Below are 23,995 nucleotides of genomic sequence, written 5' to 3'. Positions count from 1 at the left end.
ATAAACAAGCCTCTATGTAAACAAACGGTCCGCCAGCACGAGGCAAAACAATACAGGCGTGACAATATGTTGTCATGGTGATGTCGTATTGTTTACCTGACCCACGTTTTACCGGCTTTCTCTCGTCGAGTAAAATAACATCCAGTCGGTTTGCCGACGGCGTCACTCACGGCGTCATTCAGGTGTCTGACTGCACCTGAAGGCAACACCAGTGCCTCCGTCCTTCCTCACACTAGCTACACGGTGGTGACAGTTTTAACAGGCGCTGTCTGGAAAACTTTCTCCCCGAGCCGAGAAGCTCCGGCGGCCCGAGTTTGAGGTTACTTACAGCCACGGTGACACTGAACGTAAAACATGGCGATTCAACATGGCAGAGAAGGTTCGGTGAACCCCCCCCTGTATGTTTGTAACGACTTGTAACATCTCATTCTAAGGTACGAGAAAGCGCTCGTTTGTATGCGGGCGCGATTCCACTTCAGTGAAATACGTATTTATGAAAGCGATATTTGATTTTTGTCAATAAAAAGCCAATAAAGTCCCATACTGTCCCTTTAAACTAATTAACAAACTAACTAATGAACACATCCAGGAGCCCACAGGACTAAAGTCTGTGATTGGGAGAGAAATCAATAAAAGGTGGAAACAGAACAGGGATCAAGAGAAGAAGGGAAGACTTTTATACATCATCCAGAACACAGGGAAGAGGAGACATTCATCAGCAGACTGAAGAGAAACATCCAGACAGGGATGAACGATGGAGGCAGAAACAACAAACTGTAGAACATGAATAAATATTAAAGAGAATAAAGAGAGCAGGAAGTGACTGAAGAACATGAGTGGAGGAGGACGGACGAGTGAGGAGAGGTCTGACACTGTAGGAGTTATTTCTCCCCAGTAGGAGGCAGTAGTGCAACATCCTGGACGCTGTTTATAAACACAGAGGAATGAGGAAACATTTTACTTTCACTTCTGAGCCTCTGCCCCGGTGCATGTGGTGACAAATCTGGTGAGTAAACTCGACGAAAACAGATGTAAAGACGTAGTTACAGTGAGTGAATAGCTTCTGTTTGTGTCCTGGATGTTTCATAGAGTTAATTATACAGTTAAAGATTCACATTATCAGTTAAATATTGATAGCTACTATATCGATAACCCTCGGCTGTGTGTAGTTCAGGTTCAGGTTGTTTGTGTCCAGTGTGTTGGACTGAACCAGGAGACTGACAGCTTTTAGAAAAGATCATTAACGGGACATTTTATAGGTTTTTACTTAGAAAATGTTATTTAAGTTTATTTTAAGTGAAGACACACCTTCATTTTCCTTGTTTACGTAGCAGCTGTCCGCCATGATCTTTGTTCTGATCTGAGAACAGAGGCCTATCACCTGTGGATAATGTAGTATATTGGACTGAACCAGGGGACAGCTTTTAGAAAAGATCATTACTGTAACAGGTCCTTTGACATGTTATAATTTTAGAAACTCTTTGATTATGATTGTATGATTTCTTTCCTTGTTTACGCAGCAGCTGGCAGTTATCTTTGATCTGTGGTTCTTTGTATTGAGCTCTTAACATGAACCACAACCCACATATGACTACATGCTGTGAAGATGAAAGAAATGTAGTTTGTATCTAAAACCACTGCCTGTTTCGTGTTTTGTGAGTTTACAGTCTTTTTGTTGTTGTTGTTGTTGTTGTTGTTGAAACATTAGAAAGGAAATGTTCCTAAATAAATTGTAATCAAATCAAATGAATCAAATCTCCCTGACACAGTGATTCCTATCACACACATCACACTGTGCAGGAAGTAGTTTTGTCAGTGTTAAATGCTTCAACTTGTCTGATCATCTCTAAGTTAATGTTAGAGTGAACATACAGTATATACAGTACATATTATATGACAACATTTTGTCTGCATTAAAACAGTGTTAGAGACATAAGTAATAGTCCACTGCTGATTGCCATCTCCATTCATTTAAGAAACATTTGTTTTCTTTTATTATTATTACATTTTCTTTCTATTATTTTTTTTTTTTTTTTTACAGATTACAATGAAGCCTTAAGGAAACACAAACTGAAAATGGGGAACTTCTTCACAACCGAGAGCCCTGATGGTGGTGAGTTCATACATGTTATTAAAGGGATAGTTCACCCAAAATTCAAATTTCACTCATTATCTACTCACCCTCATGTCAACAAAGAGCTGTGAGAATTTACAGAGTCCTTCGTTCCTTCTCTGAGTTACAGGGGGGCTCCGCGCAGCAGTATCTGTCCATATAATGGCTGTCAATGGATATCAACTTTCTTCGTCCAAAAAAACATCCAAATACCTCCATGCTGCTCGTCTGTAATGTCCCTCTTGTATTGAAGCCCCGAAATGAGAAATTGTTCAGAAAAAAATTAAATAAGTCTATGTTTTAAGCTTGTTTGTAGCGGAAGCTCCCAGTTCACTGCTCTTCCTGACCGGCGGAACAATTTCTCATGTCGGGGCTTCAATACAAGAGGGACATTACAGACGAGCACTATGGAGGTATTTGGATGTTTTTTGGTGTGACAAAGAAAGTTGGTATCCATTTATTATATGGACAAATACTGCTGCACGGACCCCCCCCCCCCCGTAACTCAGAGAAGCCACAGAGGACTCTGAAACTTCTCCCAGCCCTTAGTCGACATGAGGGTGAGTAGATAATGAGTGAAATTTGAATATTAGGTGAACTATCCCTTTAACAAATTTGGGAGGGCTCCCAATCAACTTTGCATGCAGGAATTATACTATTAAAGCAGATATCAGCTTCACGGCCGTTTCGGCTAATGCTGCGTTCAAGGCAGGCTTTTGAAACCGTAAGTTACAGCTTCAAGTCACAACTACGACTTGGTAGCGTTCCAGGTAACCCGTAGCTCGTGTTTTTACCATCCTGTTGTCTGTGAAAGTTCCCTATAACGGCCACTCGTAACTTCCGACCCGTGAACTCGTACCAGATCGAACTGGTATGACTTCACAGGAAGGAAAAACACAAAGTACGAGTTTCTTTGAACGCACCATGAGTTAGCAGCCCCCGCCCTTGTCAGGCATCAATTGGTCCTCGTGCTACGTCACCACATTCACGCGCATCCCTTGGCTGCACACACAGCCCTTCATGCCGTTCTCTCTCCTCATTGGATAACACTTGTATCCCACAAGGAAAATTTTCTCCTCGGGTTACAGCAGAGCAGAGTGACGGAGAGACTCGTGTTTAGGCTGAAATACTTCATGTAAGTGATTGCTGACGGAAAATAGGACTATTTAGGACTTATATTAACAAAAACATTCCACTGATATCTGCTTTAATCTATAAACCAAACCAGTAACAGTGGTTATAAACAGTGGCATATATGCAAATATGCTGTTTTTCAGGGCAGCATCTTAACCATACATGTACAAGCATCATAATAAACCTTGTATTAGTGTGATCAGCGGCCCAGATTTAAGTTAAAGTTAACATAATAGTGCAGCTATCTGGCTGCAGCACATGAATATGGTAGGATATAAACAAGACCATACATAATCCAACATTACTTGTGTACACTGAGAAATAAAGTAAACAGTTTACATATATCTTCTTGATAATGAGCTTTTATCATACCCAAAAGCCTGGAGAAACCAGAACCAAAAGCAGTCCACTTTTGATGGAAACAGTTATTCTGTTGTCTTTTTCTTTTTCTTTATTAAAGTCAGCAGTCAATCCCTGAATACAGAGTACCGTATGCGGTTGCCACAGAATAAGAATCAGTCATTACCTCTCCAGCCACTGCAAGCCTGCAGGTAGATGTTTACTTTGCAACACGGCAATTATAGAACTCTTGGACCGCTTCTGGTGTCTCAAAAAGGGGGCTTTCTCCATCAAAAGTGACTCTAACAGCCTTTTCACACTGGGGAGTAGGGCTGTTCGATTTTGCCCAAAAATAAAATCTTGATTTTCTTCTCTGAAAAATCGATTTCCGATTACGATTACGATTTTTTTTGTTAAATGACAAACTATTTTGTGTGCTGTTTGTGTCTTTTTAAATGGACCTAATGGACCGTGAGAGCTGTAACTGTGTAGTGGAAAAGGGCCGTTGGTCTTTTTGGCAACGAAATCCTCGCTGGTCTCGGTCAAAATGCCGACATGCTTGTTTCCAGTGTGTGGGGAGAGCAGTGGGAGAGTATGATGGGAGGAAGGAGGCAGCAATCATTATGATAATTCAGCGCAGCCTAGATTCATGAATGGGGGCTTACCGTAATTACCCTAGTTAGAGTAAAAGATCGATTTTTAAGATTTAAAAAAATCGATTTTTACAATTCCAAATAATCGAGATTACGATTTTAAATCGATTAATCAAACAGCCCTACTGGGGACTTAACCAATAAATGACACAAAATTAATCAAAACCATTCAGACCGGCGGCAACGCGAATATGCGACAATTATATTCCAAAGTTTCCCTTTGTGTCTGGTGGTTCTTCACCTCCACATCGTGTCTCAAATCTGTTTGACACAACTACTAATTATCCCTCACGTATTCAACACCTGCTGTGCCACTGTTGTCTTGTTACCAACTTTACTATATCCAACACAGCAGCTCACTGTCTGGTCACTGTCTGATCAATATCTGATCACTGTCCTTCACATAGAAGGCGGGTGACCCTGACGTTTGGGTAGGCTATCTGACCGTGTGTGTGTGGGGGGGTTGATCGGAGCATATGAGTTTCGCTTTTACCGCGCACTTTTGTCATGCACACACGCATGCTGTTCGGACACACACGCACTGAGAGAAGCGCTTCTCTCTGTGCATGCGTGTGTATGTGTGTGAATGCCAATAACGGAGAAAGAGCACTATATAGTCCAGTAATTTTAAGCCAAAAAAGGGGTCAACGTTACTTTCCCCTAATGGGATTCTTCAGGGCTTTTTTTCCCTCACTCAGGACATGTTGAGGATACAAAATCAGTTGAGTTTGCTTCTGTTGCAATTTGTTCAACCATTTTCGCAATTTGTTCAACCTTTTTTCATAAAATGACTGCACTAATATGCGGAAATCAATGAACGGAATGATATTGCGTTGGTCGAGTCAGGACATGGGCCGCCACGAATAAATGAATGTATGGGAAACACTGTCAGATTGCCATAATTTCCCAGAGAGAGGTAATTTCACAATTTCCCAGCACAACATTTGGCTTAGCCTTCCCTAGCCTCCATTACGCGCCGCCCATGGTCCTTCATTCCGTTGTCTTTGTAAAGTTTGTGTCCCTTGTCAAACAAGACAAGGTGGTTGTATGAAAAGAGATGGTGAGAGCAAAGATACTCTATTAACGCTACACTATCTACACTATTTCTAGACCGTCTTTGGTGAGAGACACAGGTCGTTTACGTTGTTGTCATGGTGATGTGACGTACCCCCTTTTTGTGCTACATGATTGGTTGATGTGTTTATTCGTTGGAAACCTCAGAAAAATCTACCTCAATGCGGGAAAAAATTATGCCCCATATTCACCGCGTAACTTTCGCGGCCAGTGTGAAGGGACTTGTGATGAGTACTGGGGTTCAAAAGAAATATTCACGCACAAGTTATTCGCACAAAAAATACATCGCTCATTAGGGATGTCCCGATACCACTTTTTCACTTCCGATACGATACCGATATTGCAGCCTTCAATATCGGCCCGATACCGATATTGATCCGATATTAGGGGTGGTGAAAAAAACGATTATTTATATTTTTCAAATTCTAATACAAAGGAGATCCTCCTGTTGCTGACTGACAGGCTGCCGCTGTCATGTTCTTCTATGGGACAGACAGTAGTGAGCTTACTGTTGAACTGTAAAATATTAAAAAATAAACCTTATTTACAACTGTTATTGAATTACTGTACATCAATGTCAAACAAAAGGCAAAATCTTTTTGCTTCAAGGTTTTATTTGTCACTCCAAATTGAAGATTATAGCCTGCCTTACAGTAAAAATGGCATACATAAAATAAAAAGAGGAGTAAAGCAATATATTAAGCAGCAATATTTAAGCATCAAAGATGTTTAATCATACCCACATAGTTTGAAACAACGTTCAAAACACACAGCCAGTGTCACAACTAAGCATAAAGCCCGCTAGCTTAATGCTAACGTATAATGTAAAACGCCATAGATAGGCTAACAGAAATTAGCATCGTTAATTTAATGCTGGCTTTAGCACTGTTACTCGCGCCCGGTGTGAACGCACCGTAACCTGACCGTAACACGGCACAACATGTGGACCAGCTGGTCTTCCTCCAGAAGAATCTGACCACCGACCTTTAGAACAATATAGCGCATTTACCGTTTATTAGCAGGCAAGCGCGACCTGTCCATGCAACTGTGTCTGTGTGTGTGTGTCGCACACACGCTGTTGTTGTTGTGATCATGTGATCTCTGCATGCTGGAGCCGGCCGCTCTTCTTCTCTGACAGGCGGCGCACCAACATTAAGGTGCACTACCGCCACCTACTGTGTTGGAGTGTGAACGACAGTCACTTATTCATATGGGACAGAAGTGCTGGAGCGGAATAATGGACTGCTTTTATCGGAGCGTTTATATCGGAGATTTTAGATGCAGTCCGATATAATCCGATATTCGTTTTTTTGGCTGATATCGGACATAAATCCGATATCAATATCGGATCGGGACATCCCTATCGCTCATGTGAAAGTGCCTTTAGACGGGCTGGAAAAAGTAGACGAAAAGAAATGCTTGTGCAAAGAGAGAGGCCACTTTGGCATTTCTTATTACAAGTGTAACAAGGACCTGTAAGTACACCAAAATACACTATGTATTTACAATGTAAGTACATGTTATTACATACGGTTACATAGGTAATTACACTGTAATTAATTAGGTAGATACACAGGAACAAGGACCCCTTAAAATAAAGTGTTACCTAATAATTTTTAAACAGCGCTTCACCAACTCTCATCTCTGCCAGTCAGTCCACCTGCCGTCTCTCTCGCATGCACGCACACACACGCGTGCACGTACACACACAGACACGGGCGCATGGACAGTTGGCACTTTGCCGCTTGTAAACGCGCTGGCTATGCTATTTGTTCGTCGAAGTTGAATGTCTCTGTGATTTAGGATTACTGCTGGCCATTTCACCGTCATGAGGCTTCAACAATTATACTTGCGAGTTACGACGGTATGACACTATGTGTAAATCTTTGATTATTTAAATCATTAAAAGAGTTGATCAGGAGCCCCTCCACCCTACGTCTCTCTCCTATTGCTCAAATGCTATTGCTCAAAACTCAAATTCCAAAGTGATAGTTTTAAACTGTGCAATCTAAACTGATTAATTAATTCTGATTAAAACACATTAGCGCTATTTGATCTTCAGTGGCAATGACTGAATAAATCTGTATATTTCTTTTCTTTACAGGGAGAGACGATCAAGAGACCAAAAACACCAGTGATGGACCATCACAGCCTGACTGTGAGTTTAACTGAACCAAATCCAAACTACTGATGTTTGATCACATCTGAAGTTACTAAGTTTTAACTGTGAGATTTAATCAACATCAGTGAAATTATGTTGATTACCATACAGATGTGCTATTTCTTTTTTAGTGGTAATAATTGAATAGATCTGTGTATTTCTGTCCTTTACAGTGGAGGATGATAATCAAATGAGGTTCCTTGTCCAGAGAGGTAACAGATTTGACAATACATACGATGAACAACTCATGATCAGCCATCATCAACAGTTTGGGATTGAAAATACATCTTTGCTCTTCAGTGGTAATAACTGTATTTCTGTTCTTTACAGTGGAAGCCGATCTGAAACAAATGCTCCTCATCGTGAAGGGTAATAAAATTTCACATTTTGATCTATTCTTTAGGATTAAATCCAGATGAATTGATTAATTGTCAACCATCATCAAGACTTTAGGACTGGAAATAGATCTATGCTCTTTCTTCTTTAGTGCTGATGACTGAATAAATCTGTAATCTTATTTTCTTGACGGTGGAAGCAGATCTAAAACCCATACTGGACAAGCCTGAGAATTAACCCAATAATTTAGATTTATTCTTTAGGATTAGGTCTGGATTAAAAGGTGTCTAAACTGTGTTCAGATTAAATCATTTCACATTAAATAATAAATACATGACATCTGTTATTACAATTATCAGCCATTATCAACAGTTTAGATGAAATTAATTTGTATTCACACAGGAGACAAGGTCAGCCTCAGCTCTATGGATGATATTCCCCGACCTGACCGTGAGTTTAACTGAACTTGTTTTCATCTTACAGTAATAACTTCAGAAATTTGATCATTTCTGAGGTTACTAACTTTTAACTGTCGGATTTGGTAACTCATTAATATGGCAATTAATTAATTCAGGGTTAAGCACATTTCAATCTGCTCTTCCTCTGTGGTAATGAGTGAATCTGTGTATCTGTCTTTTACAGTGAAAGCTGCTCAAAAAGGAAGGCACAGTCTGACAAGTAATGGACTTCATATTCATTTTGATTGATTCTTTAGGATCCAGATTCAACTGTGTTCAGATTAAATCTGTTTTTTACGTAAAAATAATAATACATAATTTAATACTAATCTAATGATCAGCCATTATCAACAGTTTTGGATTAAGTTCATTTGTATTCACACAGACCTAGGCCTCATGGATGATATTCCCCGACCTGACAGTGAGTTTAACTGAATGCTTTGATTTGAGTAACTTCAGAAATTTGATAATTTCGTACTAACTTTTAACTGTTGGATTTGTTAACTCATTAATATGGCAATTAATTAATTAATTCAGGGTTAAGCACATTTCAATTTGCTCTTCCTCTGTGGTAATGAGTGAATCTGTGTATTTCTGTTGCATTCACACAGACCTAGGCCTCATGGATGATAGTCTCCGACCTGACAGTGAGTTTAACTGAACTAAGTCAGAACTGTTCTGCTGTTCAGATCTGAATTTATAGTTTTAAGTGTGAGATTTAATCAACTCAATAAAATAAGAATTAATTCATTCTGATCAACAACATGTGTGCTCTTTTTTCTTCAGTTGTAATGACTGACTCTTTGTATTCTGTTCTTTACAGTGAAAGATGATCTGCAACACATGTTGTTCCTCAACCAGAGAGGTAATATGTTTCTCATTAATTTTATGATTAAATTCAGATTAAACTGTATAAATTATGTTAAAAGGTTGCACAAAATTACTAAGAAAGGTGATTTAATATTTCAAATTATTAGCCATCGTCCACAGTTTGGGATTGAAAATATGACTGTGCTCTTTGTTCTTCAGTGATAATGACTGACTAAATCTGTGTGTTTCCGTTCTTTACAGTAAAAGATCGTCTAAATCCCAGCAGCAGCACTCATTTCCCCCCACTATCTGACGGTGAGTTTAACTGAACTGTGTCAGAACTGTTCAGGTCACATCTCGAGTTACTGAGTTTAAGAGGGATTTGATCATTTTATTTAATTTATTTATTTGTTTATTTGTAACGGGACTCTGCATATTCATGAACATACAGTATGTAAATATTCCAGGTTTAGCTCTAATATGTAAAAGCTAATTTCCATCTGCAGTCCCGACTCATCTCATCAAAAATCAGTGAATAAATTCAGGATTGAAATGCATCTGTCATCTTTCTTCCTCAGTGGTAATAACTGAATGATCTGTATGTTTCTCTTCTTGACAGCGGGCTTAAATTGGCAATTACAGAGGTTCCTCACAGAGAGAGGTAATGATTGCACTTTAATTTTGATCCATTCTCTAGGACTAAAGGACTAAACTGTGTTTAGATTAAAACTGCTTTTTACATTAAATAAAAAACACATGTCATCTATTATTACAATGATCAGCCATCATTAACAGTTTTGACTGAAATGAATTTGTATTCACACAGGAGACGACATAAACTTCAGAACCATGGATAGAATTAACCGTCATGACGGTGAGTTTAACTGAACTGAGTCAGAACTATTCTGATGTTTGATCACATCTGAAGTTACTGAGTTAATCAACTCGGTAAACATTCAGGATTAATATATATCTGTGCTCATTCTTCGTCTGTGGTTATGACTGACTAAATCTGTGTTTTCTGTCCTTACAGATTCCAGTGACTCAGGGACTGACGCAGGGACTGACCAATCTGGATTTGAACCGGACTGTAAGAACTATTGTGATGTTTGATCAAATCTGAATATATAGAGTTTTAACTGTGGGATTTAATCAATTCAGTAAAAAAAAAACTTCAGCAGTAATGAATCTGAATTAATTAATAAATCTGTATATTTTTGTCCGATACAGTTGGAGACCACCTGTATATTCAGGAGGAGGCAGATCAGGAGGAGGCAGTTCTGTAGGAGGCAGATCTCATCGCTCTTTTTACTCAAGGCCGTTGTCAGATCCCTGTTCTCCTCTTCATACCCACTCCTGATTCATGCCACAGTCACTGTGTCATCCCTGTGGATTACTGGATTATATTACTGGATGTGGTTAAAACAAGACCTGGTATTTTCTGCCAGACTGGGACTCTGAAGAGGCTGAGCCAGCTGAACTGTACCATCCTTTAACAGCCTTGGACACACACTGTCTGGTCCTGTAGCTTGGTTACAGGAGGACATGCATAGGCGGCGCTAGGACAGTAGGAATGGGGAAGCTACGGGACAAAAAAAAAGAAAGTTTTTACCCATAGGCAGATATATAAATTTTGATTATATTCATCAAAATGAGATGCAGCAGAATGATTCCTTTCATTCTCTACTTGTTTTTTTTGTTTTTTTGTTTTTTTGCTGGTGTAGTAGCCCATAATCAATTAATCAATGTTCTTACCCTAATGAAGCAGCATACGCCATGGGGCGTTTGTGTCATATTTCTCAACTATTTCTTAAGGGTTAAATCCTTTTCCCGTAGTTATTGTTCTCGATGTACAGAAGCGACACAGTTGACAGTATCTGCTGTGCTATAGTTGTCCTCATCCAGTTGCGCACCCGCTGCATCGCTGAGAATGTGCGCTCACACAGGTGTCCGGAGCAGGCGCGGCGCCAGGATTTCAATTTTGGACGGGCCACAGTAATTTTGGATGGGCCACTACTAGGAAAAAATAACACTAACATACATAGAGTTGGAAATTATTCCTGAATGACTCGTTCGTGTCTATATTGAAAGCACACATCATTTCTGCTGAGACGAGCTTTGACAGCGCGATGCGCCGCTCTCTCTCCCGTTAAAAGTTAATCTAGCTCACCCAGCGGACCTCTCTCTCTCTCTCCTCGTCTCTCTCGCTCTCTCCTGTTACTTATATGTGTTTAACCAAATGCACGAAAAGCCAAATCAAATCAGAAATGCGTAGCCCACTTCTTTTTAACTCACAGACATTTATTTTCATAAAGTAATAAAATATCTGGACATTTTGCCATCGTTAACATTGAGACAAAAGGCTGCAGGAATGGAAGAAGAATTCGGCAAATCATCTTATCACGCAAAAAGTCACAACAAACAGGTTTTGCACAATAGTTTGCACAGATAAGTCTTAAAATATGTGCAACACCTTCTCATCACAATCCACGCCATCTACACAGTTACGTTATCAGCTGTTATTAAAACCCAACTCATCAGGACCAAGGGGGCAGTTGTCGGTCTGAGAAGTGAAGCTCACTTCCGCGTTCAAAAAACTGCAATCCCCCCGGCTTCCTCTGGGGGCTGGTGTCAGAAGGGAGCAACTCCAACTGAGCCCCATGTTAAAATAACCGATTTTACAGCTTAAAAAAACATATTTACAGCCTGGTAAATTAAATTTTTTTGGTCTCAATCGATAGTTTCTACCCCCGCACACACTCTGAGGGGGGTGAATTTTTTTAAAACTCTACCGTTTTACTATTATTAGGTTTAAAGTTCTGGCCAATTAGGGCGCGGGAACGTTGAGTGACAGGTCCGGAGCCCGCTGCTTCGAGGCCAGTGGACGGCCCTCGGCCGGCTAACAGCCGCACCTCTCCAAATATGGCAAGTAGAATCCAACATGGCGCGGTTCAAACCCCCGTAGTAGCGGCACAAAACAGACTCCCCCAAACCAATGGGTGACGTCACGGGTGCTACGGCCATTCTTTTTACAGTCTATGATCAGGACGCGATATTGGACCACCGCTCACATTACACAACAAACCGTTAACAATTAATCCACACTCAAACTGAAGCAACAATAGTGTTAACTGTACTCAACAAGCTGTTATTACAAGGTTTACAACAGATATGACAGGCTGTGTGTGTGCGAAAGAGAGGGAGAGAGAGAGAAAGTCTGTTAGCTGTTAGCTACCGTAGCTCAGGCGTCGGTCTCCCGTCAGGTAAAAGCTGCCGTTTATTCCTCAAATGAAGCTCATGTTGAGCCTCTCCGGTACAGTTATCCATCACTGCTGTTGAATTAGCTGCTAAACTGCTGGACGCTAAAACCGAGGGGGTGTCTGTTTGTTTACAATTCACGAAAGCAACGTGAACGTACGTGCCGCTCGCACTAGTAGAGTGACGCAATGAGGCAGCGTAGCCTCAGCCTCCCTCGGCGGACATGGAAGTAGGCAAAGCACCACACTCGCTGCCTCTCCTCTGAAATACAACGAGACGGCGAGTGGTTTCTACGGCCGCTGCCTGACACATGCTGACACATTTAAACCTACGTAATGACGCAGGTAACCAGTCAAATACCACCGAAACGAAAAAAACAAGATTATTTTATTTTTTCACTTTATTATTTGTGATGATTTTTATTTTATTTTCTGTGACAATCTAGGGGAAGCTAGCGCCGCCTATGAGGACATGGCCTCTTGAGCTTCACTTCACTGTAAAAGACAGAGGACTATTGTTGCAGGTACTTCCTCCTCACGGCTTTTCTTTTGTAGTCCAGTTTGCTGTTAGGAAAGCAGCGTACAGTCTTTGCTGGTAATACAGTGTCCAGAGATTTTATTGTTGTCTCTCAGTTTTGTAGAATAAATATAATAAATTTTGCACAAACATAACATGGATGTTAAATTGGGGCACTTTCTCATTTTGTCAACCAAGTTTCTGTTAAGATGAATGATCTTAAACTGAATAGAAAATAAAGAAAGATAATCAGTAAGGTCATCAAAATGTTTAGGTAAACTGTATGTATTTAGATGGAAGAATGACAAGGAATCTTCAACAATGATGTCCTTTTCAGTAACAAGAGTATTGAGAGATTCCTGAAATATCTACAGGCAGTCTTACTGGAACCATTACTGAGGTTAATATCAGGGTCTGGGTCAGCATTATCTGTTTAGACGTTTGCTCCGACCTGTGGAGCAGATCAACGGCTTGTCACAGAGACTCCACCTGTCCTGAGAGCTGGTCAGCCGGCCAACCTCCGTCGTCATCCCGGGAGAAAAGATGACCACTAATTAACTTACCCGCAGGTTTTTAGAGGTTTACCGCCGGGTAGTTACATTCTTTTTAGGAGATAAATGCTGGTCTCATTGATGAAATGTAACAATTGTGGCATTAGTTTGTTTGAATTAAAAGTGAAGCTTCATGTGTGTTTTGGACACAGAAGCAGCACTGCCTGGGGGCTCTGTAGCCTACGTACAGAAACCACCACATTTACATCAATAAATAAATGTTTTACAATGAACCGATCAGTCTTCATTAAATGGTTTTGAATAGAGGATTTGTGGCAAAAGCTCGTCACATCTGCTTATGTGAAAGCCAGCAGAGACGACTGATGACGTATGTGATTGTTGAAGTGGTGTCCCAATTCGTAGGGGTTGACTTTCAACCCTACTCCTTGTAGCTCCGTTTCAAGGGGCAAGGGTTAAGGGCTAGGGGTAGGGGTAGGGATGAAAACTAGAATTGGAATTGGGCATCTGACTATGTTTACTGTAACTTAAAGAATCCAACCATCACACACGTCTTTCACCAGCAGCTCAGTTTCATTGTTTCTGGTTGGATGCAGTTTGAGGACAAAGATTAAAGAAAAGTCAAAGATCTTCTCCTGACAGGAAGAGTCAGGTCTGAACAGAGATGACGTGAAACAGTCAAACTAATGTAAATTAAAGGGATAGTTCACCCAAAATTCAAATTTCACTCTATCTACTCCCCCTCATGTCGACTAAGGGCTGGGAGAATTTTCAGAGTCCTCCGTGGCTTCTCTGAGTTACGGGGGGGTCCATGCAGCAGTATTTGTCCATATAATGGTTGTGAATGGAGCTCACTTTTCTTCATCCAAAAAGACACGCCAAAAAACATCCAAATACCTCCATAGTGCTCGTCTGTAATGTCCCTCTTGTTTTGAAGCCCCGACATGAGAAATTGTTCCGCCGGTAGGAAGTAGCAGTGAACTGAGACACTGGGAGCTTCCGCTACAAACAAGCTTGAAATATAGACTTATTTAATTTTTTTCAGAACAATTTCTCGTCAGGGCTTCAATACAAGACGGACATTACAGACGAGCAGCATGGAGGTATTTGGATGTTTTTTGGTGTGTCTTTTTGGACGAAGAAAAGTGAGCTCCGTTCTCAACTGTCATATGGACATGCAGTGCTGCGCGGAGCCCCACTGTAACTCAGAGAAGCCACGGAGGACTCTGAAACTTCTCCCAGCCCTTAGTCCACATGAGGGGGAGTAGATAATGAGTGAAATTTGAATTTTGGTTGAACTATCCCTTTAAATAATATTTCATAGTGTTGCAGCTGGTGGTTGATGTGATGTAACCCTCCTCATGTAATAGGACACTTTACTGCTGTCAATCAAAAATGATGAAATGATGATATTTCATATCCAGAGATTAAAGGTCAACTCCACTCTCAGAGTGCTGTGCAACACCTCAGGTCATTAATCAAGACTTTTACTCTGAAAGGAAACTTTGACCATGTTTCCTGTAACTGAGGAATAAAACAAACAGGAGGTGGTGATTTTAGTTTTTATATAAATGTAACAAAAACAGTTTTCTGTTGTTTGAAGATAAACTGTAATAAAGTCTGTTGTTGAGGATTAAAAACATAAACTCCACCTGGAACAGGTTGAAAGTTAACACAAGCCTCCTATTGTAAACAGGAGAACACACTACAGTAAAGCGTCATCCTGGCTGAGTGGTTCAATCTTCATGGTTCAGGAACAAGGTTGTAGTTCAGTTTATCTGTCGTGTATGTCCTCAGATCAGACATAAATAATAATAATAATAATAATAATAATAATAATAATAATAATAATAATAATAATACATTTAATTTAGAGGCACCTTTCTTGACACCCAAGGTCACCTTACAGAGCATTAAAAAAAAACAGACATAGACATATGACACATCCAGCAGTCTGCAGGATTTAGAGAGAAATCAATAAAAGGTGGAAACACAACAGGGATCAAGAGAAGAAGGGAAGACTTTTATACATCATCCAGAACACAGGGAAGAGGAGACATTCATCAGCAGACTGAAGAGAAACATCCAGACAGGGATGAGCGATGGAGGCACAAACAACAAACTGTAGAACATGAATAAATATACTGTAAAGAGAATAAAGAGAACAGGAAGTGACTGAAGAACATGAGTGGAGGAGTGAGGAGAAGTCTGTAGGAGTTATTTCTCCCCAGTAGGAGGGAGTAGTGCAACATCCTGGACTCTGTTTAAAACACAATAGAAAAGAATGAGGAAACACTTTTACTTTCACTTCTGAGCCTCGGCCGGTGGTGACGCAGTTTATATCTGGTGAGTAAACTCGACAAAAACAGATGTAAAGACGTTACAGTGAGTGAAAAGCTTCTGTTTGTGTCCTGGATGTTTCATAGAGTTACTGTAATTATTCAACAGTTATAGATTTACATCATTTATTGAATATTGATATATTGATAACCCTCGGCTGTGTGTAGTTCAGGTTCAGGTTGTTTGTGTCTTTACTGAGACGTTAGATGAACCAGTGTGTTGGACTGAACCAGGAGACTGACAGCTTTTAGAAAACATCATTAACTCCTTTGATATGTTTTTACTTTAGAAACTGTTTTTTAGTGTTTATTGTAAGTTAGTTGGCACCTTTGTTTCCTTGTTTTTGCAGCAACTGTCCGCCATCTTTGTTTTGATCTAATAACAGAGGCCTATCACCGTGTGGCTATAGGTTTATTACCATCAACCACAACCAACATTTTATTGACTTTCAATGATATGTGTCAGTGCTTCACTGTGAAGAGCAAAGAGTTATGTTGGTTAACACTTTATAATAAGTACACACTAAGTTTTAAATACTGAATTCATCCTCTCTCCAATTTTACCCCGTTAAAAAGGTTTTCCTTGGAGTTTTTCCTCAGTGGATGTGAGGGTCTAAGGACAGAGGATGTTGTTACAAACTGTAAAAAAGGGCTATAGAAATAAAATTCCCTTGCTTTGCCATTTACAACACATGAATACTCATTAGTATGTAGTTTGTTTAAAACAATGTTTTACTCATCATTGATAAGCACTAACTGTATTTATAAACTACACCGATGAGTATTCATGCGTTATAAATGAAGAATTCAGTATTTATTAATGCTTAATAGTGTGTAAAGTGTTACCTTATGTTGGAGACTGGATGCTGCAGTTCATCTGCAAGTTTGAGTGTGAACTGAATCATCAGGAAGTGGAAGTGACAACATCTTCATTTAAATTGTTTTAGATTTTTTTTTTTTACGAACATAAAGTACCTGTGGTTTTGTTTTGTTTCTCATCAGGAAACAAAACAACAAAGACAACAGAGTGCACAGCAGTAGCAGCAGCAGCAGCAGCAGGGGAGGGGCAGAGGGGGCAGTTCATGAGGCAGTGAGTTTGTCAATCTCACTATTTAAAGCAGAAGTAAGCGATCCGGTCGTTTTGGCTAATGCTGCGTTCCAGGCAGGCTTTTGAAACCGTAAATTACAGCTTCAAGTCACAACTTACGACTTTGTAGCGTTCCAGGCAACCCACTCGTGTTTTTCCGACCTGTTTTACCGGTGAAAGTCACTATAACGGCCACTCGTAACTTCCGACCCGTGAAGTCGTACCAGATCGAACTGGTACGACTTCACAGGTCGGAAAAACACGAGTTACGAGTTGCCTTGAACGCACCATAACAGTCCTCGTCCCTACGTCACCACATTCACGGCGTTCCTTGGCTGCACACACAGCCCTTCATGCCGTTCTCTCTCCTCATTGGATAAAAACTGTAGGATACGAGAAACGTTTTCTCCTCGGCTCAGAGCAGAGCAGAGTGACTGACAGACCCGTGTTTCGGTCCAAACACTCTATGTAAGTGATTGCTGTCGGAAGATATAACTATTTAAGACTTATATTAACACAAATATATCACTCACTTCTGCTTTAATATTCTGTTGTGTTCAGATCATAGTCATTTTTCTACATTAAATAATGAATAAAGGTCATCTCTTACCCTAATGATCATTTGTACAGTCGTGGACTAAACACATTTATTTTCACAGCAAACAGGGAACAACATCAGACTCCTCATGAGCTGACAGTGAGTTTAACTGAACTGAAGTTCTGCTGTTAAATCACATCTGAAGTTACAGGTTGATCTGTGGTAATAAAACTGTATTTATCTTCTTTACAGTGTTTTCTATAAAGAAAGCAGCAAGGCTCGCTCTGATCGGTAAGGGATGTCAATTTCATTTTGTTCTATTCTTTAGGATTATATTTAGATTGGAAATCATTTTTTGTATGAAATCATACATTAAGGTCATGTGATTTTGTACACACAGGAGAAAACATCAACATTCAATCCAGGGTTGGACCTTCACTGCTTCATGGTGAGTTTCACTGAACTGAGTCAGAACTGTTTGATCACATCTGAAGTTACAGGTTGAACTGTGGTAATGACTAAATAAAGCTGTGTGTTTATCTTCTTTGCAGTGTTTGCCTTCAAGAAAGCAGCACAGCTTTGTACAGGACAACTTCCTGGAAACATCAGGAAAAGCAGCTATGAACTTCCACCACTCCCCTGTGAGTGTAACTGAACTAAAACCGTTGTGTTCGGTGTGTACATAGACTGTAGGCTACATCTATAACATCTCTCATCTTTCTCTTCTTTTACAGTGAAAGCTCCTCCACTACCCATATGGATCACACAGAAAGGTAATAGATTTTGCATTAATTTAAATCCAGATTAAATAATTGGGATGAAATTATAAGTGATATTGAAATAACCACTCTCTCCCTAACGCAACAGTTTTGGATTTAAAACACATTTGTTTCCACAACACACGAGAAAACTTCAACATTCAACCCAGGGTTGGACCTTCACTGCTTCATGGTGAGTTTAACTGAACTGAGTCACAATTACTGTGCCAGTGTATTACTGTACTGTACATTTACTGGAGAAAATGATAATGTTTTAATATTTAAAGGTGAATGCCTTCGCTGCTGAAAAAAATAACTGAAACTAAGAAATGAAGAGCTATAAAAGGCCTAAAAGCAGTTCAAAAAGCAGAAGGAAATGTTGAAAATCCTCTTATTGTAGCTGAAGCAATATTAGTTGAACTTCTTAGAAATAAGTTAAAGCAGATATCAGCTTCACGGCCGTTTCGGCTAATGCTGCGTTCAAGGCAGGCTTTTGAAACCGTAAGTTACAGCTTCAAGTCACAACTACGACTTGGTAGCGTTCCAGGTAACCCGTAGCTCGTGTTTTTACCATCCTGTTGTCTGTGAAAGTTCCCTATAACGGCCACTCGTAACTTCCGACCCGTGAACTCGTACCAGATCGAACTGGTATGACTTCACAGGAAGGAAAAACACAAAGTACGAGTTTCTTTGAACGCACCATGAGTTAGCAGCCCCCGCCCTTGTCAGGCATCAATTGGTCCTCGTGCTACGTCACCACATTCACGCGCATCCCTTGGCTGCACACACAGCCCTTCATGCCGTTCTCTCTCCTCATTGGATAACACTTGTATCCCACAAGGAAAATTTTCTCCTCGGGTTACAGCAGAGCAGAGTGACGGAGAGACTCGTGTTTAGGCTGAAATACTTCATGTAAGTGATTGCTGACGGAAAATAGGACTATTTAGGACTTATATTAACAAAAACATTCCACTGATATCTGCTTTAAGTGAAGTGAAATGAAATTTTATTGTTTCTACAGTAAAAATTGTGGAAACGTTGGATTGTGATTTGATTTGATTTTTTAAAAAAGAGACACTCATGCTTTTCTCACTTCCTCATTTTGTATCTGAGGTTCACAGTTCAATTTCTAAGTGGTAGAAAGTGGTAATGTATATTTCTGTCCTGTACAGTGAACGGTGTTCTACAACCCACATGGCGCACACTGAGTGGTGAGAGATGTCATATTAATTTAGATTTTGTCTTTAAGATTAAAATGTGTACAGACTAAATCATTATTGCATAATATGACCAATTACATTTTGGATTAAAAATACATCTGTGTTCCTTCTTCTTTAGTTGTAGTGACTGAGTAAATCTGTGTGTTTCTGCTCTTTACAGAGAAAGATGATCCTGACACCACCTCCAGCTCGGATGACTCTTTGCAACCTGATGGTGAGTTAAAACTGTTTGATGTTTGACCACATCTGAAGTTTCACAGTTTTAATTCTGTTATTGAAACACCAGTGAATTAATTATGCATCTAGTTGCTTTCTTATTCTGTTGTAAGGACTGAATAAATCTGTGTATTTATGCTCTTTACAGGGGAAGGTGACATCCCGTTTGGTAAGACATTTTGTAGTCATTTACAGCTGCTCTTGAGGATCAAGACTGGTGTTTGAACAGTGTTCAGATTCAGAGTAATCCTGATCATTTGTGTTCATACGTCACAGGAAAGAGGGTCTGGAAGTCCATTGATGATCTTTTACGACCCGACCGTGAGTTTAACTGAACTGACTCTCAACTATTCTGCTGTCTGATCAGATCTGAAGCTGAACAGTTTTAGTTGGGTAAAATGCCAATGAATGAAATTAGTATGCCTTTCCTATGGTCTTTACAGTGGAAGAGGAACCAGAGCCCAGCAGCATCCTTGATGACTTTCCACTACCCGACTGTGAGTCAGAACTGTTCTGCTGTTTAATCACATCTGAGTTTAACTGCAGGATTTGATGAACGCATTTAAAGGGGAACTATGTAAGTCCGCTCACTTTTCCGCTGTTTTGGTTACGCTGCTCTCGCCCATGTGCATTTGTTTACAACGAAGCTGGCGAAAAATCTATAAATGGAGCGGGGAAAACGTTACATAACATATACGATGTTACGACGTGTGTGTTTAACCATCATGAACAAAAGACTACGGGTTACAGAGCGCGTTTGTGTTGCGGTGCAGCAGAGACGAGAGCTGGGACACCGGGGCGGCGACCGAGTTACTTACACTGATGTTGCAAGGTTGTAACAAGTCACAAGTCATGTAGTTAACAATTACAATTACTCTGGAGCTTTTTAATTAAAGTAAAAATATAGCATAGCCACGGGAGAAATCCTGCTTAGTTCCTCTTTAAACACCAATGCGTTAATTCTGCATTAAACACTTCAGTGGCAATGACTGAATAAATCTGTATTTCTGTTCTTTACAGGGGGAGACATCCTACTTGGTAAGACATTTTACAATCATTTAGAGTTATTCTTTAATCCTAAATTAGGATTAAGTCTGGATTAAAAGGGGGTTAAAACTGTGTTCAATTTGGTCATGCTCAGTGGTTAAAGGGATATTCCATCATAAGGGTCGAGGTTAACCAGACATATACAACTCCTACAGTAACCAATGTTAGAGTGCCCAGGGTTGTCTCTCAGTGCAACTTAAAACTGCACTGGGGAGACTGCTAAGCATCTGCTCAAAGATTGTAGGCCAAACACTTCAGGCAATTTTTAGAGCTGCATACGAGACAAATGCTGTCCCTGGCAGACAATATTTTGTCCGACCGACACATGTTTTATTTGTAGAATACCAGTTGCTGCCATCCAACAGGAGATATAGAGTCGCTATGGCTAGATTAAATAGACTGAGGAACTCTTTTATTCCTCAGTCTGTTAAAATGTTGAATCAGTTGGGTTCGTTGGCGCACTGAATAGCCGTGTTTCCACTGCAGGAGTTCCTGGTAAAGGGAGGGGGTAGGAACTTCTACAGGAACTGTCCTCTCACTCGGCCCTCTCAGTGGTCGTGTTTCCACTGCAGAGTCAGACCCCGCGACGACGTCATAAGTTTCGATCGCCGCTTAATCGCTGTGTGAAAGTTTCGACCATGATGTCACCCAGGCAGGTCACAAGCACATGCACAAAAATCATAACAACAACGAAGAAGGATGGAAGGAGCTGAGGCGGTAGGCGCGTTTCTGGTGTGTGTGTTTGTGCACATGGCGGTTGATTGTAATCCTGCTTGAGTTTTTTTTTTTTTTTTTTTTTTTACTTTTCACAGCATTGTTTTGCGGCGTGATGGCTCCCCAGTGTGTCGAGGTGCGCTGATATTTTCATTTCGCTGTGATGACTCAAACCCCCTCTGAATCTCCTCGGTGCCATAGACTGCAATCAATGTCTGCTCCTCACCGTCGGTCCATTTGTGTACATCTTCCTGCTGTTTTCTTGTTGTTTACAGCGGTGTCTGCTAGGCTAATGCTCCCCTTCTGCTCCCCCTTTTAAAAATGCCGGTTGTTTTGGTGCTTTCTGGTAGCGTCAGAGCCTGCTCTAGCTTTAGCCAATCAGTGCCGGGTTAACCTCGAGCCGCACCCAGGAGCTTTTCAGGGCCAACGGAGTACCTACCCTGGAGTAGGTACTCCGTTGGCCCCCATAAAAGTTCCTGTAAATGGCCCTGTGGGGGAGGTTCCTGCAGTGGAAACACGCACCAACGGGGCTGGCCCCGTAAAGTTACCCCGAAGTTCCTGCAATGGAAACGCGCCTAATAGATTAGTGTAGGGACTTGGAAGCACTGCAGCCACTTTGATGTTAGGTATAGCACGTCACATGTGTGATGTTTGTCTTGTGTTATATTTGTTATATTTTCTAATGGTTTTGTTTATGTCTGGTGTTATATTGTGTTACATTTGTAATGTTTTTTGTTATGAGAAACAAGTGTCTTGGACGCAAAGAAAAATGTCAGAAGAGATTCTGACAACACCGTGACACCGAGTTAGACCCCCCCCACGCGAGAGATGAAGTGTGCTGACCGCTAGCTTCTCTAGTTGTAGCAACTTTAGCAATGACCGCACCATAACAAACAGCGCAGTCTATTTCTCCACGTGCAACCGATCAAAACGCCACTTATAGCCACAAATAATGCTCAGAACAGCACCAAACGTCATCAACAGTACAAACAGGGTCCCAGCCCATAATACGAGGCATCAAACATCTGTTAGCTTAGCCTGGTTTCTATTGAAAAGAGACGAAAACAACTCACCCATTCTGCTCCAGTTATACGCTATGCAGCAACTTTCCGCGTCCAGCATAGAGTCCAGGCACTGACAACACACGTCCGAGTCCAACTGGCAGCACAAGTTTCAGCGGCCACTGGCAGGCAGTGACCACACTGACCAGTGCTCGACCCCCCAGGCCCAGCACACAGACTCAACTGGCAGATCTCCCTTTTTCACTTTTCTCCTCTTCCTCCTTCTCTCGGTCTCAAACTAAAAATACATTTGTGCACTTTCTTCTTTATTGGTGACAACTAAATGGATGTTTATATTTGTGTTGTTTACAGTGACAGATGATCCAGACACAAACACTCACAACAGTAGCAGTGATGCAGTGCGACCTGACACTGAGATTCACTAAACTGAGAGGCCGTCCACACGGATGCGGGTTCAGTGGGTAAATCTGAAAACGCCGCCCCAGAGTTTTTGTGCAAACACCCAAAACGGATATGAAGACAATGATGTCATAGCTCCAGCCTCTCTAACCAGAGCCACACTGCTGAATGTAGTGTTAGGACACTATAACAAGACTAGCTCAACAACAATGGTGGACTACTGTTGGTCCCTATACACTCAATCTCGCCCGTTAAATCATCATCATCGTCATATTTGCTCTGACACGACTCCCAGTCAACATTTAATCCACTTATTATGTCTAGAGTAGTGTTGTATCAGTCAACATTATTTCGGTCAAAGGAACAGATTGAGTGAAGGAACTGAACAGAATCACTTCCTATTCGTTATTTGAACCACACACCACTCAAAGAAGTGTCATGTCGCTCATGAACGTCTATGTAGCACATTCTGTGAACGTATACACACAGTAAACAAACCCTAGTGATTCAGTTTATTTATTTAGTTTTATTTAGCCATTATTTAACCAGGTAAAAGACCCGTTGAGATTGAGATCTCATTTTCAAGGGGTGACCTGGCCAAGAGGGCAGCAGCACACGTCGTCAACATTATAAAAATACAAAATACATTACAATATTACACTTATAATAAATAGGGCCATAATACAGTAGAGGTTAAAACAAAAGTACTCAGTACTTTCTAAGGAACTGCTTTTCCCAACACTAGCTTGAAAATTGAATTTCGAATATGGTGCACTGCTTCATCTCTGTTTTTGTGTGTGGCAGTGTTACAGCGCCACACACAGGCCTGGTCTTTGTACTACAGTCTTAAGGCCGGGGCTCTACACTGCAAGGACAGCTCTGTGTCCTCTAAAATGTCAAATGATGTCAGATATGTAGCTATTGTTGTGTTGTATGTATGTTTTTTTTTATAATGTAAAAAAAATGTATTGATTTAATTGTAATAAAAAGTTATTTGATCTCTTGTATTTTCCTTATCAATGTCAGCCAAAGTGAGGGTGTTGGTTTGGTCTCATCATAGTTACACCGCCGCTGCAAACAAAGAGGACACTTTACCGCTGTCGATCAAAAATGATTAAGTAGTGATATTTAATATCCAAAAGGTCAAAGGTCACTCCACTCTCAGTTTTTCAGCAAAGACAACTCTGACCTTTATTCAAGACTTTTACTCTGAAAGGAGACTTTGACCATGTTTATGTTAACTTAAACTTGGTGGAAGAATCCAACCATCACACACACACACACACACACACAC

At 40.6% G+C, this 23,995-nt stretch overlaps 1 protein-coding gene across 1 annotated transcript in view; it reads left to right on the top strand.

Moving 5' to 3' along the window:
- The window catches only part of LOC310991376 (uncharacterized protein), a 209,862-nt gene extending 196,300 nt beyond the window's left edge, over positions 1-13,562 (top strand). Inside the window, exons 2-15 of the mRNA XM_083979062.1 lie at positions 2,042-2,113; positions 7,418-7,471; positions 7,648-7,686; positions 7,805-7,843; positions 8,213-8,260; positions 8,453-8,488; positions 8,654-8,689; positions 8,880-8,915; positions 9,092-9,133; positions 9,340-9,393; positions 9,698-9,739; positions 9,905-9,952; positions 10,112-10,168; positions 10,309-13,562. Coding sequence (XP_083835188.1) covers positions 2,077-2,113; positions 7,418-7,471; positions 7,648-7,686; positions 7,805-7,843; positions 8,213-8,260; positions 8,453-8,488; positions 8,654-8,689; positions 8,880-8,915; positions 9,092-9,133; positions 9,340-9,393; positions 9,698-9,739; positions 9,905-9,952; positions 10,112-10,168; positions 10,309-10,364 — 624 coding nt within the window. The 5' untranslated portion in view covers positions 2,042-2,076 and the 3' untranslated portion in view covers positions 10,365-13,562. The remainder of the gene's footprint in view (positions 1-2,041; positions 2,114-7,417; positions 7,472-7,647; positions 7,687-7,804; positions 7,844-8,212; positions 8,261-8,452; positions 8,489-8,653; positions 8,690-8,879; positions 8,916-9,091; positions 9,134-9,339; positions 9,394-9,697; positions 9,740-9,904; positions 9,953-10,111; positions 10,169-10,308) is intronic.
- Positions 13,563-23,995: the final 10,433 nt, after the last annotated feature.

The sequence above is a fragment of the Trachurus trachurus genome (genome assembly GCF_905171665.1).
Source record: "Trachurus trachurus genome assembly, chromosome: 9".
Lineage (NCBI taxonomy): Eukaryota > Metazoa > Chordata > Actinopteri > Carangiformes > Carangidae > Trachurus > Trachurus trachurus.
The sequence above is the reverse complement of the archived record's forward strand: the minus strand, read 5'-3'. Positions and strand labels throughout refer to the sequence as shown.